Source organism: Sciurus vulgaris (genome assembly GCF_902686455.1).
Source record: "Sciurus vulgaris genome assembly, chromosome: 5".
In the NCBI taxonomy this organism is placed as follows: domain Eukaryota; kingdom Metazoa; phylum Chordata; class Mammalia; order Rodentia; family Sciuridae; genus Sciurus; species Sciurus vulgaris.
Genome location: NC_136465.1, coordinates 111,597,675 through 111,614,223, shown reverse-complemented (window position 1 = coordinate 111,614,223; position 16,549 = coordinate 111,597,675). Strand labels below are relative to the sequence as shown.

Here is a 16,549-nt window from a genome sequence, read left to right as displayed (position 1 = left end):
CAGAGTGGAATGCGTCATGATATTCTACACCACCTCTTCCACCCTCAGAGGACTGAAGATTGAGTGAGAAAATTCAGGCAGAGCATTCAGCACACAGGAAGTACACCAACTCTGTTGTCTTCATTATGTCCAGCTGCCTCCAGTTCTGCCTTTCCATCAGTTGTTCTCTTTCTGGGTCTATGTAAGGCCCTTCCTCAGTATCTGTTCTCAGCTGGTGTGCAGGATTGTGGGTAAAGAGCCTGATCACCTCTGCCAGGCCCCCCAGGCTTGACTCTGGGAGTATGGAGAGCCTGCTCTGATGTGTCCCAGAAAACTGGAATGTCAGTAGAGCTAGAGGGGCTCTTGGGAATGATCCAATGCCACACATTATAGAGGAGAAGGCCAAGGTCTGACAAGATGAATAGTCTGGACAAAGCTCATTTCTTTGCTCTACCAATGTAACTTAGGGTCTTCTGTACCACAGGCACTGTTCTAGGCATGATACCAAAAGGTCACTGTCCCTGCAGAGTTCATCTTGGAGGGAGAAAGACCATCAACAGAAAATAAGTGAACAAAAAAATATAAACCAGAAAAACATCAATGATAAAGGCCTTACTGAGCACACAAAAGAGAAGAATCAAGTGGCTCCAGTCTTGGTGACCTCTTTGGGCTGTTGATACTAACCTGAGATCTAAAGGATTAAAAGGTGCTGCTTGGGACAATCAAAGAGACAGGCATTCTGGCAGAGGGAAGAGCCAGGGAAAAGGCCCTGAGTATACATTTGGTTTGCCAGAGCAGAGTAGACAGGAATATCAATTTAGTGAGTCCTGACAAGTGCTTTTTGTTTTTTAATGAAGTAGAAAATATGAGAGTACATTGTACTTAGCAAATGTGTTAGGAAACTTTAGGAGATTTATAAACATAGACATAGTATGATAATCCATATATCTATATCTGTGTATGTGTATCTGTTGTTTTGGATTGTGATGATTTTCATGTCTTTCTTTCTTTCTTTCTTTTTTTTTTTTTTTTTTTTTTTTTTGATACCAGGGATTGACCCCAGGAGCACATCCTGAGCCCTTTTTAAAATTTTTATTTTGAGACAAGGTCTTGGTAAGTTGTTGAGGTTGGCCTCGAACTTGCAATTCTCCTGTCTCAGTCTCCCCAGCCACTGGGATTACAGGTGTGTGTCACCATGCCCCACTATTTATCAGGTATTTCTGACTGACTTGTCGACAGAAAAGTTTGAAAGTCTTTATTGGAGGAATGAAAAAAAGTTCTACAACATAAAGAAATGATAAATGTCTAAGGTGATATATATGCCAATTACCCTGATCATTATACATTATGTGCATGTATGAAAATGTCACACTATACCCCATAAATATGTCCAATTAATATATCAATTAAAATAAAAATATAAGCCAGGTGTGGTGACAATCACCTGTAGTCCCAGCTACTCAGGAGACTGAGGCAGAGAATTGCTTGAAGCTAAGGATTTCCAGGACAGCCTGGAAGACTGGGAGACCCTGTTTTTTAAAAAATTAAAAATAGGACTAGGGATGTAGCTTAGTGGTAAAGCACTTACCCAGCATGCATGAGGTTCGGGGTTAAATCCCCAGTACCATAAAAGTAAATAAATTAAAAAGTAATTTTTTTAAAAAAATCATAAATTGGAATAAAATTTTAAAAAGAAAAGAAAGTTCAATGTGGCTGGAGCATAGTGAAAAGAGGAAGAACTACAGAAGATGAGGGCAGGCTGGGGCTAGAGCAGGTCATATATAGCTCTACGAGCCAGAATAAGAAACTGGATTTTATTCAAAGTGGACCTGACCCCATAGGAAGACCTTAAGCCAATGATAGACATGATCTACATACCTTCTTGTGCTCTGCTCTTGTTTTGTTTTGATTTTGAGACAGGGTCTCACTAAGTTGCTTAGGGCCTCACTGAGTTGCTGAGGCTGGCCTTGAAGTTGCAATCCTCCTGCCTCAGTCTCCTGGGTCACTGGGAATTACAGGCATGTGCCACCACACCTGGCTAATCTATTTGGAAACAGAAAAATGAAGACTCCTTACAGTCATTTTTCTGCCACAGTGTACTTACCTCATTTTTTGGAGGCAGGAAACATAGGGGCAAGAGCAGGATGGGGAGAATTATACTGAGCACACATCTTTGCCAGTTCAAGAAGGAGCTCCCAGAGGAGTCCAAAGAGTGGAAGCAATATTCCTGGTAAAGGTGTAGTGGATGGTGAAAAATAGGAGGGTAACAGAGTTGGCACACCAGAGTATGAGGAAGTAGCTAGACCTGGAAAACTGGAGGACTGGCCCAGGGTTGGCAAAATTTCCCAGCTCATTCCTGTGTCCCTGAGGTTGGTCCTCTTGAGGATTTCCCTAGTGCCAAAACTCCCCTTTGATCACCCAACAAGACCACACCTTGGTCTTGATCAAGCCTTGGGTGGTGCAAAAGAAGGCAAGAAGGAGCACACCATGGTCTTTCCAAGTGCCTGCCCTCTGGGGACTAGACTGAACTCCCTTTGGCTACCTCCACGCCCATCTACAAGCCCAACCCAAACCAGACAGAACACAGGCTGCTTTAGGACCACTCTCTTCACCTCCCTGTTTCTGCTGTGGTCCCATTCTTGGCCATTTCCATATGTCCCTCTTAATTCTTAGTCCACCTCAGGTGGCTTGATTTTTTAAATTTTTGTTTTATTTGCTTTCAAATTATTTATTTGATAGGTTGATTTTGTCTTTTTTCCTCCTATATCTATATTTATTCACATACACACATCCACTGCATACAATGATCTTCTTCTCTAGACCTCCATCTCTTTCTTCCAAGTCATCCCATTCCTCTAGAACATTCCCTATACTCTGGTCCAGCTCTCAATATCCTATTCTTGATTTGTATTCTACCATAATACTACTTCTTCTAAGAAGTTTTCCTGGGAGATTCTCCTCTTGCCTTCATTTTCCCCCTTCTCTCTAAGCAGATGTAACATGCTAAACTCCTGGGAAGAGAAACAGAAGAGGAGCTGAGAAGGACGAAGGCAGCCCCTGAGAGACAGGAACCCATGGGACACTTTCAGTGATGGGTGCTTTGGTCTACTCCTGTTGAAGATAAGCCATTTCACAGAATACCATCATTGGGCAAGACCACTCTAGGACCAGGATAGATTGAGATGAAAACAAGAATTCGCTGTAATCACATCTGAACAAAGACAAAAACAAGAACGTTGCTGAAATCACAAAAATAACTGAACATCCACCTATCTTTTTAAAAAATATTTCTTAGTTGTCAGTTGACCTTTATTTTATTTATACGTAGTGCTGAGGATTGAACCCAGTGCCTCACACATGCCAGGCAAGTGCTCTTCCACTGAGCCATAACCCCAGTCCACACCCACCTGTTTTAGCTAATCTGAGGGAATGCTGCTTCTTTACCAATCAAAACTTTAGTCTTGCTTCATTCTCTACCTCCTAGATAAGGGTTAGTAAGAAATTCCACTTTCTGACAGCATCCAATCTAGAGCAAAGTCTCACTTATTTGACCTCTTCCCAAATCACCAAACCTAAGTTCAAATTCTAAGCCCTTCCTAATACCTTTTTACTGGATGTGCCTCCGTTCTGTTGTGTGTATTCTTGTTGAAGTGAGTCAGTTTTGTTCAGCTATTGGTGTCTGCTAGTGGTCTTTGGCTATGGGGTATTAACAATCAAGAACAATGTATAGATACACTTATTTGTATTTCTTTAAACTACAAACTCCTGTATTTTTGTATTTGAACTGCTTTTTATGGTATTTTAGCAGCAGATTTCCCTTCCTAATTATGTTCTCAGGCAAACTGTTCCATGCTCCATCCTGAATTGTCCATTCCAGTCAATGGACTGATTCTTCAGTCCTTGGCTATGCTTTGCACCTCCCAATATGACAGCACCCTCTTCTGTGATCACTTAGCCAGATCTGCTTTCCCCCAGCACTTCTGTTGTTCTTGATCCTCATTCCACTAGACCTCTTGCTGGTCTACCCTCTTAGCTCTAATCTCTGAAAGCAGGGGTATGTCTTACCAACTTAGTTGGCACTCTAAATGGTTACTCCAGCTTAAATACCAGCAGTCAAAAGGTCAGATGTTGCCAAGTGCTAAGGACCAGAGATTCTTGAGATCATGAGAAGGTACACTGCGGGTGTAGCTCCTGAGCCATATTAAGGGAAGGGAAGAATGGGATGGGCCCTGCCAGATTTGTGGGAGACAAACATGGCAGGGTACTTAGAAGGTCTTAGCAAACATTCCAAGGCAGAGAAAGTACTGGGGTTGTGTACTCTCTGCTAAGAGTCAAAGTGAATTTTAATTTGCTAGCATCCTGAATGTCTTTGTGTATTATGCCACTGTCCTAGATAGGAAACTTATCAGAGAAATCAGAACCAAAAAACAAAAAACAAAACAAAAAAAAGGCAGTTCTGAGCTTTGAGCACAGAGTACACACACACACACACACACACACACACACACACACACACAATCACATTCAGCAAAGAAGATATTATGGAGACTTAGTAGTTTTTATTTTTATTTTTTATAGTAGTAGGGATTGAACCCAGAGGCACTCTACACTGAGCTATATCCCAATCCTTATTTTTTAAATTTTGAGAAGGTTCTCACTAAGTTGCTCAGACTGGCCTCAAATTTATGATACTCCTGCTTCAGCTTCCCAAATAGCTGGGATTATAGGTGTGTGTCACTGAGCCTGGCAGATTTAGCAGTTTTTAAACTGCGTTCCCTGAGATTTGTCCTTTGAAAGGACCCAAGGAGGGGAGTGGAAACTGGGTGAGTCCCACTGCATGTCCCCATTCTGATTCAACCAGTTTTGTTTTTCATCTTCATGTTAATCTTTAAGAGTTTATATGTATAAACAACACCACTGGAAATATAATCAGTAAAATCGAGAATATGGAAGACACTATAGAATACAAAACCTAGTTTCTTCAAGAAATAAATGGCAAGGAAAACAACAACAGTAACAACAAAGGGAGGTCGAACCTATAGAATGAAGGTCCATGAGGCCCAGCATGGCGACATGCCCATGCAACCCCAGCGTCTGGGAGGCTGAGGCAGGAGGATCACATGTTTCCAGGCCAGTCTGGGCAACTTAGTAAGACCCTGTCTCAAAATCAGAACTAAAAAAGTCAGGCTGTGCTGCTCAGTGACAGAGAGCCCCTGGGTTCTATCCCTAGAATCATACATGCACACACACAAAGAAGAAAAAGAAAAAGTCTATGAAATAAGAGCCATATCAACTAAATTCAATGTGTTAACCTTGTTTAGATTCTTATTTGAATACATCAATATATAGCAAAGAAAAATTTTAACACAGACAGGGTATTTGGCAATATGAAGAGATAAGCTATTTATTTTTAGCTGTAATAATGGTGTGTAGTTGTTAGTAAAGAGTCCTTTTCTTTTAAAGATGAATATTGACATATATATGGATGAAGTAATATCTATCTGTCTAAAATTTGTTTTAAGCCAGTGGCACGGGAGGCTGAGGCAGGAGGATCACAAGTTCAAGGCCAGCCTCAGTAACTCAGTGAGGCCGTAAGCAACTTAACAAGACCCTGTCTCAAAATAAAAAAATAAAAAGGGCTGGGGATGTTGCTCAATGGTTAAGTGCACCTTGGTTTAATCCCTCATATGAAAAAAAAAAGAGATAAAAAATTATTTAAAAATCATTCAGTATAGAAGAAGTAGGGGAGCTAGTGGGTCGGGGTAAGAGATGAATCAGGATTGTACTCATAATTGTTGGAGCTGAGAGATGGGTACATGGGGTTCACCACATTATTCTTTCTTTTTAAATGTTTGAACATTTCCACAAGGAAAAAAACAATTAACAGAAACTTTATAAAGATGATTTGGAATTATCTTATTTTTTAATGTAAGAACTTTATCAAAATATAATTCACATTCCATACAATTCACCAATTTAAACTGTACAATTCCTCCAACCCTACAGCCCTGGGCCATCACTAATCTACTTTCTGTCTCTTTGGATTTGCCTATTCTGAAGGTTTCATATAAAAGAATCATACACTATGTAGTATTTTGTGACTGGCTTTTTTCACCTTGGCATAATCCTTTCAAGTATAACCTTGTTTTAAACTTTTCTGGTCTTGATAGGAAAGAGCCATCTTAGAGAGTTTTAAATAGACACTTGGAAGAGGTTTAAATAAAGTTGGGCCAGGGAACCTAAATCTAAAAAATTCTTATCTAGTTAAACTCCTCACTTCACATTTAAGGAAATAAGAGCCCAGAGAGGGAAGTGACTCACACCAAGGTGCACAGCTTAAGGACAGAGCTGAATCCAATACCCAGATCTGGGGAACTTTGGCTCCATCCTCTTTTTGTCTTGCCACACAGCCTTCTGACCTGGCACACACCCACCCTCCACACACACCTTTTCCATCACGACTCATAAACATGTGACCCACAAGATATCTTCGGATATCTTGAAACTCAGCCACGGCGGAGGCTACTCTGTGTCACTGCTCAGGCATTCTGTTGTCTGATCCTGAAATGTAGCCACCCAGGGAAAAGTCAGTGTTGGCATCAGCTCCCAGAATTTCTACCTCAGAGGAAATCAGGAATGGAAATCTTGTTAGAAGTTAGAGGAAGCTATCTGCATAGCAGGAACAGTTTTTACTTGTATTGAATGTTTATTTGGAATGGCTGGTGGAAGGTGTATGTGGAGGGGTAGGCTGGGAGAGGACAGAAGGCGAGGGCTAAAACCTTTGGGGTTGTAATTGGAGGGAACCCAGTGAAGGGTTATGAGGATGATGCATAGGTATCCTACTGATGTTTCCAGAACCAAGTGCAGATGAGACAGAGGGTGGGGAATAGTCAGGTACAGAAAGAGAAGGTCAGGCTGAGGGAAAGGTCTCCAGGTGAAGCAGCTGTCCTGGAACTCTCCCAAACTACACTTATGGGCAGCTCAGAGAAGCTGTCAGGATGCTGTAAAAGGGCCAAAAGAGGACAAATTCCATAGATAGAATATTATCTGAAGACTGAGGGGAAGGTCAAGGGAAGAAACTTCCAGAGCCAAAGAGGAAGATAACCAGCTAATGGTAGCCCCTGGATAACTCTTTTTCTATCCTAGAGTTTCTCTCAGGTGATTGCCATCCCTGAAAATGATGGGGCTCAGGAGATGGGCAAGGAGCAGTGCGGGCCTTGGCCCAAGAGCCCTCCATTAAGCAGCTTGGACTTGGAAACCACAGGGTAGAATGGAAGGACACTGGTTAGGCGACATTTTCAAAATAACCCCCACTCTCTGCTGTCCACAGTGAGCACTGGAAATCTCACTTTTAAAGATCTGTCCCTTTGGGTCTTGGAAGGCTTTTAAATATTCCATTGCAGGGAAAATATTCTTGGACAGCAACAGTTGTGAATTAAGAGTAAAGTTCAGATGGAATAAGACCCAGGTCATGTTGCTGGGCACGGTGGCACTCGGCCTGTAATCCCAGAGGCCCAGGAAGCTGAGGCAGGAGGATTGCAAATTCGAAGCCAGTCTCAACAACTTAGTGAGGCCCTAAGCAACTTAGGGAGACCCTGTCTCACAATAAAAAATATAAAGAGCTGGGGATGTGACTCCATGGTTAATTGCCCCTGATTTTAATCCCTGGTACCAAAACCAAAAACAAACAAACAACAATAACAACAACAACAACAACAACAAAACAACAAAGACCCAGGGCAAGCTCCAGAGGCACTAGACTTGTCCAGGTGAAGAGATCTAAAGACAGACTCTGGATTGCTCTCAAATTTACCCAAAGTTGGCCTTCCTTCAATCCCTAATCCCTTGGAGGCCTTATTTGGACAACCTTGGTTACTGGATAGTCAGGGATTTACACAAGCCTTGTATATACATAGTTCTGTCTAGTAGAGACACCCCTGAGATGCAAGTGCTCTGAGGGGCAGGGTGGGTAGGCAGTGATGAAGCTCATCCTAACCTTAGATTACCCTCCAGCTTCTAGTCCCAAAGTTCCAGGTCTAGTCTTCCAGGCTGGACTTTACCCAGGTAACAGACGTTAGTGTGTCAATATCAGTTGGTGTCAACCTGGAACTGGACCTGCATCTGATTCATCCAGGAAGCTGAACCCATGCAGCAGAACAAACTACTTTAAGCAGCTCCTGCTAGGTCTGGGGTGAGAGGTTGTCTGGCCAACAGAGCATGACTTCCTTTTGCTCTCTTCCTGTTCTTCACCCCCACTTGCAGACTCCCTCTTTTTCTCTGCCCATCTCTGGTTCAGAAACTGTATTGTTCGTTCATTTTTTTTTTTTAAGGTTTTCTTTTTTTTAAAATTGGCAATGGACCTTTATTTTATTTATTCACATGTGGTGCTAAGAATTGAACCCAGTGCCTCACACGTGCTAGGCAAGCACTCTTCCACTGAGCCACAACCCCAGACCTGTTTGTTCATTTTTGGTGAAGTGATTCCTGAGGAAGAGACTTTAAAAGAGATAAGCAAGAGAGATTTTAAAAAGGGGATCTGCTGAAGAGACTTTAAAAGGGTAAAGTAGGAGCTGATATAGGGAGGATAAGCCAGAAGCGGGAACTGGTTGGATAGGAATTAGAGGAAACAAGAGTTAGAGGTCTCTGGGACCATCCCCCTGCCCACCGCCAACCCCAGGTGCTGCTTGTCCATAATTTAGGCAGGTCCTGTTCTCCTCCTGGGACATTCCCTAAAACTCCAGCTTGATTTCACTTTCTGTTTCCGTGGCTAGCTTACGTTTTTTGTTATCTGGTGGATACTCCAGATTATTTAATTTTGCTTCAACTCCCCTCCTTCCTCCTAATACAAATAAAAAACAGCGTGGGAATCCCCTTTCAGGAGGAAGCAACGATGCAGCTTTAAGAGAAAGGGACGGGAGGAAGAGGGCACTGATTCAGATCCTCTTACCATTGGATGCTGTAGGGGATCCCACCCCAGGGATTGGCTTCGACAGAGTCCGCCTCCTCTTGTGATTGGCTCAACCAGGGTGATATAAGGGAACTGTGCTGCTCTCCTCCTCAGTTGGAGGAAGGCAGGGAATCCGGCTGAGTTGGTGTGCTGGGGCACGCCTGGCGCAACCCGCTCCTTTCTGAATCTGAGTCCACGTCCCTCGGAGGCTGCAACTATGAAGGAGAGACGGGCGCCTCAGCCAGTGGTGGTCAGATGTAAGCTCGTGCTGGTGGGAGATGTGCAGTGTGGGAAGACAGCGATGTTACAGGTGCTAGCGAAGGACTGCTATCCGGAGGTGAGATGCCCGCCGGCCCGCCTTTCTCCCTGTCCGCCCATCGGGGTCGATTCCCACCTGCTCAGGAGAGCCGTCTTCCCCACCCCCAGCCTGCTCCACCCTCAGCGGTTTCTGGCTGGAGGATTGCCCTGCCATGGCTTCCCCTGAGACCTGTCCCACTTCTGCCGCCCCGCCGGCTCCTCACCTCTTCACCTATTACATCCCCTCCTTTCCTTGGTCCCTGAAGGCACTGGAGAGTCTGGGGTTTCTTCTTGAGGTAATACTTGCCGACCCTCTCACCCCTCCTCAAATGTTCCATGAGTATGGCTGCAGGCAGGATTCAGTTGCCCTTTTTTGTTGTTCACCTGGGCCAAAGGGCTTGAGGGGAGAAGAAGGAGGTCAGAATTGACTTGTGACTCTGAAATTGGGAGAAAAATCTGGGGATGCGAGGAGTGTGTGTGTGTGTGTGTGTGTGTGTAACCATCTAGGAGATTGAGGGGCTTGCCCCTGGCTGGGAAAAGGGGTCCCTCATCCCTATTTCTTATTTCCATGGACCCAGGTGCCTGTGCCTCTATAGTCCTTTTCCTTCTGTCCCACGTGTTCCCTCCTGCCCCATGTATCCCCTCCTCTGGTTCTTTATCCCCTTGACACTTTGGTGTCTCAGAGGGTGGTGAGTGGCTTTTCTGTAACCAACACTAACTGGAGGGTTCTGAGGACAGGGGTGCTCAGGTATGAATACTTCCTCTCTTTTCACAGACTTATGTGCCTACAGTGTTTGAGAATTACACAGCTTGTTTGGAGACAGAGGAACAGAGAGTGGAGCTTAGTCTCTGGGATACATCAGGTAAGGCTATGATTCCAAATGCCCCTTTCCACTGGTAGTCTGCAGCTGTGTCTTTTAGAAATTATTTTCCCATTTGGTGGGAGCTAGAGATTTCTTAATTGTGAGTGGGGGCCATTGGTAAACTCAGCTGAATGGTCCACGGGTGCAATGTGAATAAACCCCAGAAGCCACTCACTTCTCTGGGTCTAGTTCCATCCTTCAGAGGCTGGGATGGTGAGGCGAAGTGGCCCATGAATACTCCTGGGGGTAGCAGTCAGGGCTTCTCCATTTCTACTCCCTGCTACTTAACTCACACTCTCTCTCTCTCTCTCTCTCTCTCTCTCTCTCTCTCTCTCTCTCTCTCTCTCTCTCTCTCTCTCTCTCTCTCTCTCACTCTATCACACACACACACACACACACACACACTTACCCATCCTTGCACACAACCTTTACTTCCCCAGAGCAAAGTTAGATCAGGAGGCAGTGCTGCTGGAGGGGAGGGTGCTGGTAGGTTGGTAGGGCAGGAAGACAAGCCTGCTTTGGAGTGAATATTGCCCAGACTCAATTTTCTCTCCTGCATTCCATCTCCGGCTACCACTCAGCCTGCCGCAGCTCAGCTCTACTCGTCACACTGCTGCGGCTTGGGGATGAAGCGATGCATCATCAATGTCTTTGAGGGTGGGGGAGATGGCTTAATCTAGGGCATTGGTCATGTTGTGAATAGTGGCCTGCAGGGTGAAGGGGGTTGTCGCTGACTATTTAACCTGTTTCTGGGGTGAAGTAGAAGATGATCTGTCTTTTGAAAATGTGGGAAACAATGTTTTCCCAGGCTTTCAACCCCAATCCCTTAGTGCTGGGCTACCCTTTGCTTTGATTCTGCATCCTTCCCACTTTCTTTTTACCCCCAATCTTTTTTAATAGACTGGCTCAGAGTCAAAATGCAGAGTAGAATTCAGCAAAGAAAGAAAATAAAATTCACTCCTCGACAAAAAAAAAAAAAAAAAAAAAAAAAAAGAAAAAGGCATATTCAGGCTGAGTTTAAAGAGGAACTATAAATCACCAGGGGTTTCCTATTATTTGTAATAAGAATGCTGCCCTGTTCCTCCAAAAACTGTTGTTGCCATCTTCCAATTTTGAGGTCTGAAAAGATTGGGGGTGGGAAGATGGGTAGACAGAAAATGAGACTTTATTTTTCCCCAAACAAAAATTCCTCAAGCTGGTATGCTTTCCTCAGTTGCAGTTCCAGAGGTGGGGAGGCAGGGTTGGGATTATCCTGGTCTGTGCTATGCTGACCTGGATCAGACTGGAATGTGCCTAGTTGCATGATATATGGTTTTTATTCTGCTGTACCCTCCCACCTCCCAATCTTCTCAGAACCTTACTGCATCTCATCTCTTTTCAACACCACCGCCCAAAAACCGTCTCTCCCGTTCCCCTTGCCCCGCCCCCCCCAGTCAGAATGCAGTCCTTGAATCCCCATCCAGATAATGGAAAATCAGCAAGTGTGGTCTCTATATCCTGTGTTGCACTCCTGCCCTCTGATTTCTAAAAGGATGAAGGTTATCAGTCATCCTCAGACTCCCTCCTTCAAATTAGGTTTCCATAAGAAGGGGAGGAAGTGGTGATAATGTGTGGAATGGGGCTTCCACACATTAGAGCCAGGGTGACCTGTTCCCATTATTCAATTGCTGGTCTTAGGGGAGGGGGACCCCTTGAGCCAAAATGGAGACCTCCCCTCCTCCCCCTTCCCCTGTGCTTCAGTGCTCCCTCTCCTCAGTGCTGCGGTGGTCAGAACCCCACCTCAGAAAGGGACTGGATGGATTGCTGAAGGAGCAGGCAGCTATCCTAACTCCCCCTTACTTATTATTATTTTTTAAATGACCAACTCCCCCAACCCCAGCTTGGATTCCCCCTAGTTTCCATGGCGATTGTGGTGCAGGGAGAGGGGCTGCTTGCTATTCTGAGCACGGATTGTCTGGGTTCCAAATCCGCTACAGTTCCTTCCCCAGGGTGGAGGGGGGAAGGCTTAGCTCCTAGTTTTCACCCCTATCAGACCCCTGGATCTGCATTGCCTATCCATCCAATGAAGGACCCTTGCTCCAGCCCCTAAGTCCCCAGCTATTGGTGCTGTTGTCGTCTTTAAGATTACCTCCCTGAGATCTTAAGGGCTAGGGGTTAGAACTTTCCTTTTTGCCCTTTTCAGTGTAAGTTGATTTGGGTGGGTGGAGGTGCGGGGTGCTGAATCCTTGATGCTCTCCCCCATCCAACTCCTAGAGTTTTGACCCTGTGCAAAGAAACAGGGAAGCCAGTTATGTAACAGTCAGGTTTGTTTCTTCACTGAGAAGACCCTGGGGCAGAGGAAGGGAGCACAGGTTGGGCAGCAAGCAGACTCACAAGGAGACCTTAAACAAGCCCTGGTTCCTCTGCAGGGGTTGGCAGCATCTTTTGGGACTCAGAAAACTAATAGACCTTAAATTAAGCCCACTGTAGGAGATGCAGAGAGAGTCAAATTATATTTCAATCCCTTTTATTTTGCCCTCTTTCCCTTTTTTAGGACTAAGGAAGATAATACTCTTACAGAGCCTTCTGGCAGGTGGTCAGGTTCCAAGCTTCCAGGCAGCATGCCTATACATAGGGCTTAGGCCTATACATAGGGAAAATACCATGGCTCACCATCAGCCCTTTCTCCCCTATACCAGGATCTCCCTACTATGACAATGTCCGCCCACTCTGCTATAGCGACTCAGATGCAGTATTACTATGCTTTGACATCAGCCGTCCAGAGACAGTGGACAGTGCCCTCAAGAAGGTAAGGTGGATAACTCTACAACCTTGAACCCAGCAAGAGTACTGGGAGGAATCTTGGGGACTTTGTCTTCTATTCTAATGCACTATCAAGAAACTGAGGCCAGGAAAAGGAGAGATTTGCCTGGATCACACCATTAGCTACAGCTCTGTGACTAGAACCTAGGTCTCCTTACCCCTCTGCCTTCTGACCATTCCACTATCCCATACTGCTTTTCTAGAGGCCTAGCAAGGGAGAGTGGTGTTGAAGACTCAGAAAATAAAGGACTGACAATGAACCTTCTGGTGATGTGATATGAGGGTTAGGAATGGGATCTTTTGAAGGTAGCTTCTATTGACCTTGATGCCAAGCCCACTAAGCTAGGCAGTTTGGTGAAGTGGTGAAGCTGAAGTGGTGATAGAAAATGCTTGTGTCTGGGTGGCAAGATCTGCCTATACTGAGGAGTCCCAGGAAATCTTAGGGAACTAGCTTAGTTTCCTAGAAGACTCTGGGATTATGTCCTTCCCTTGGGAAGAGATTGGTTGTCTTTTACCTGTATTCTGGACTTATGAGGCCCTTTGAGGTTGGGGGATAGATCCATGTCTTCTCTGCTTGGCAGGAAGTGGGAGGAGACTGGCCCCTAAGTTCTCCTTGGTGACTGAGTTGCTGACTGAAGGGACAGGCTCTTGGGTCAGCACTCTGGTGCCACCAAAGGCCTCATGGGCAGGAAGATGATGTAATTAGTGCAGCAGAGATGCTGTGACTCAGAGGGAGGACTGGGTTGGTGATAATCTGAGTGGTGTATGTGGTTTTGCCAACCAGGCTTCTTCCAGTATCTGTCACTGATTCTCCTTCCTTCCCCTTTCCCCTTACCTTCTTTTCACTTGGCACCTCAGTGGAGGACGGAAATCTTAGATTATTGTCCCAGCACCCGTGTTTTGCTTATTGGTTGCAAGACAGACCTGAGAACAGACCTGAGCACACTGATGGAGCTGTCCCACCAGAAGCAGGCACCTATCTCCTATGAGCAGGTGTGTGTGTGTATGTGTGTGTGCGTGCGCCCACTTGTGTATGTACCAGCTGGAAGGTGGGGTGAGGAAGGCTACAGGCAGAGGCCTTGATACATGGTCCTTGCTCAAACTTTCTCACTATGCAAGAGGGAATTTGTGTTAGGGGCTTAATCTGTAATTAGCAAAATAATCACCTGGTTGGGGTATTGGGTGCCTGTTTACCCAGATGTATGCTATAGGTTAGTGGGTAAACAATTCCTGTGTGGGTTTTTAAGATTGTTTTCTGTAGACCACTTGCAATGGAAGTGTAGTACCATGAAGGGAAAAAAAAAAATGATTAGAGGGCTGGAGTTGTGGCTCAGTGGTGGAGCACTTGCCTGGCATGTGTGAGGCCCTGGGTTCGATCCTCAGCACCACATATAGAAATTAATTAATAAATAAATAAAATAAAGGTCCATTGACAACTAAAAATTTTTTTTAAAAAAATATTAGAGGTACTTCAATTCCTGTCTCCATCCATACCTGTAAAATCACTTTGGGAAAAAGACATGAAAATCTGCATTTTTAATGAGAATCCTGGATAATTTCTAACACATAAAATCATTTCTGTTAAGCCAGTGTTTCCCATTAGAGTATCTGGAAGAGTTCTTAAAAATACTAATGCTAGCTGGGCACAGTGCTGCACACCTATAATCCCAGTGACTTGGGAAGCTGAGGCAGGAAGAGCGAAAGTTCAAAGCCAACCTCAGCAACTTAGTGAGACTTTGTCTCAAAATTTAAAATAAGCAAATAAAAAGAGCTAGAGATGTAGTTCAGAAGTTAAGTGCCTCTGGGTTCAATCCATGGTACCCCCCACAAAAAATACACACACACACACACACAAAGAACACACATACATACATATATACAATGCTGGGGTTGTGGATGTAGCTCAGTGGTACAGCATGTGCTTCACATGCATGAGCACCACACAAATAATAAACAAAAACCAAATGCCTATACACTATCCCCCCAAATTCTTATTTACTTGGTCCAGGATCACTATAGTTTTAAAAGTGTTTCAGGTGGGCTGGGGTTGTGGTTCAATGGTAGAGCACTTACCTAGAATGTGCGAAGCACTAGGTTCAATTCTTAGCACCACATATAAATAAATGAATAAAATGAAGATCTATCGACATCTAAAAAATAATTTTTAAAAAACGTGTTTCAGGGGATTCTGATGAGCAGTTAGGCTTCACTTTCACAAAAATAACTGGCTTAGGGGTTGGAGTTGTATCTCAGTGTTAGAGTGCTTGCCTAACACATGTGAGGCACTGGATTCAATCCTCAGCACCACATAAAAATAAAGAAAAATAAAGGTATTGTGTCCATCTACAACTAAATATATATATAAATAACTGGCTTAGGCTGGTGGTAGGAGGCTGGCAATGGGGTGCCATTTGGGATAACCCTGGGGAGTAGCACATAGAAGGCCACTGTGTCTCACAATCATCTTGAACCACTGTATTAATGACCTCACCCTCTCCCTCAGGGATGTGCAATAGCAAAGCAGCTGGGTGCAGAAATCTACCTGGAAGGCTCAGCTTTCACCTCAGAGAAGAGTGTCCACAGCATCTTTCGGATGGCATCCATGGTGTGTTTGAACAAGCCCAACCCAGTGCCCCCGAAGAGCCCTGTCAGAAGCCTCTCCAAGCGACTACTCCATCTCCCCAGTCGCTCTGAACTCATCTCTTCTACCTTCAAGAAGGAAAAGGCCAAAAGCTGTTCCATTATGTGAAGTGGGAGTTGGAAGGGGGAGACAACCCCCCACTTCCTCCCTTGGGGTGCAGAGGCACGGGGAAGAGGGAGGATGAGACAATTTAGGACACTGGACATGAGTTTTCAGATGGCCAATGTGAGGGCTTGGAAGGAGAAAGGAATGGGATGAGGAAGGAGCCAGGCCTGGCATGAGGACCTGACACTGAGCAAGAACCATCATCCCCAAGCCAGGCACTAGGTTTGCAGGGGACAGTTGCCCCAGTGCCCCTCATTCCAGAGAAAGGAAAGATGTGGGGGTTTGGGGTGGCATGTTGGCCTCATGGACTCGGGGGCCTACAGGAGCCTCAACTTCAGCATCATGCCTGTTCCACACAGTGTTTCCATGCAGGCTGGGAGATGAGAGGGGTCCCTGAGCTCTTCTCTTCCCCTCTAAGCAGAGGAATGAAGAGTGGGGAAGCCAAGAGGCAGCTCTCTTGGGAGCTTAGCCCGGGTGCTTTGCAATGAAATCAGAGGGGCAGGGGCTGGTCAGAGCTGATGAGAAGGAAACCTCATCTTTGCATAGCCTCATAGAGAGGTGACATCATACATTCACATGCTTCTCACCTAAGTCCCCAGGGTCCAAGGGAGAAGCCCCAGACCCCCTTCTCTTGAAGAGTGTGGGGGTGGTGGTGCTGCAGGGGCAGGGCCGGGTGGGGGTCACCAGACTTTTCCTGCCCTTCGGGCAGTACAGCTGGCATTTGTTTTATAGACTCTTGTCTTTGGAATCGGGGGGAGGGGGGAGTGTTTCAATCTGTTATATGTTCTGTGTTTAAAGAAGAAAACCTATTTATTAATGAAAAATATAACATATAATAAGTTGACTCTATTTTATTTGTTGTTGTTTGTTTCTGTTTCCTCAGTCATTAATTAATAATCAGGAAAAAACTTTTCT

General features: G+C 45.0%; 1 protein-coding gene across 2 annotated transcripts; it reads left to right on the top strand.

Annotated features, from left to right (window-relative positions):
- Positions 1–9,025: 9,025 nt before the first annotated feature.
- On the top strand, positions 9,026–16,491 carry RND1 (Rho family GTPase 1). Of its 2 annotated transcripts, XM_079139646.1 has the most exons (5): positions 9,027–9,263; positions 9,999–10,086; positions 12,765–12,874; positions 13,747–13,881; positions 15,392–16,488. In XM_079139646.1, exons 1-5 carry the CDS (start codon positions 9,144–9,146, stop codon positions 15,635–15,637), a joined length of 699 nt encoding a protein of 232 aa, XP_078995772.1. In that variant the 5' UTR covers positions 9,027–9,143; the 3' UTR covers positions 15,638–16,488. The 2 variants fall into 2 exon arrangements, with proteins under 2 accessions (XP_078995773.1, XP_078995772.1); XM_079139647.1 differs by lacking the exon at positions 13,747–13,881 and having other exon boundaries at positions 9,026–9,263; positions 15,392–16,491.
- Positions 16,492–16,549: the final 58 nt, after the last annotated feature.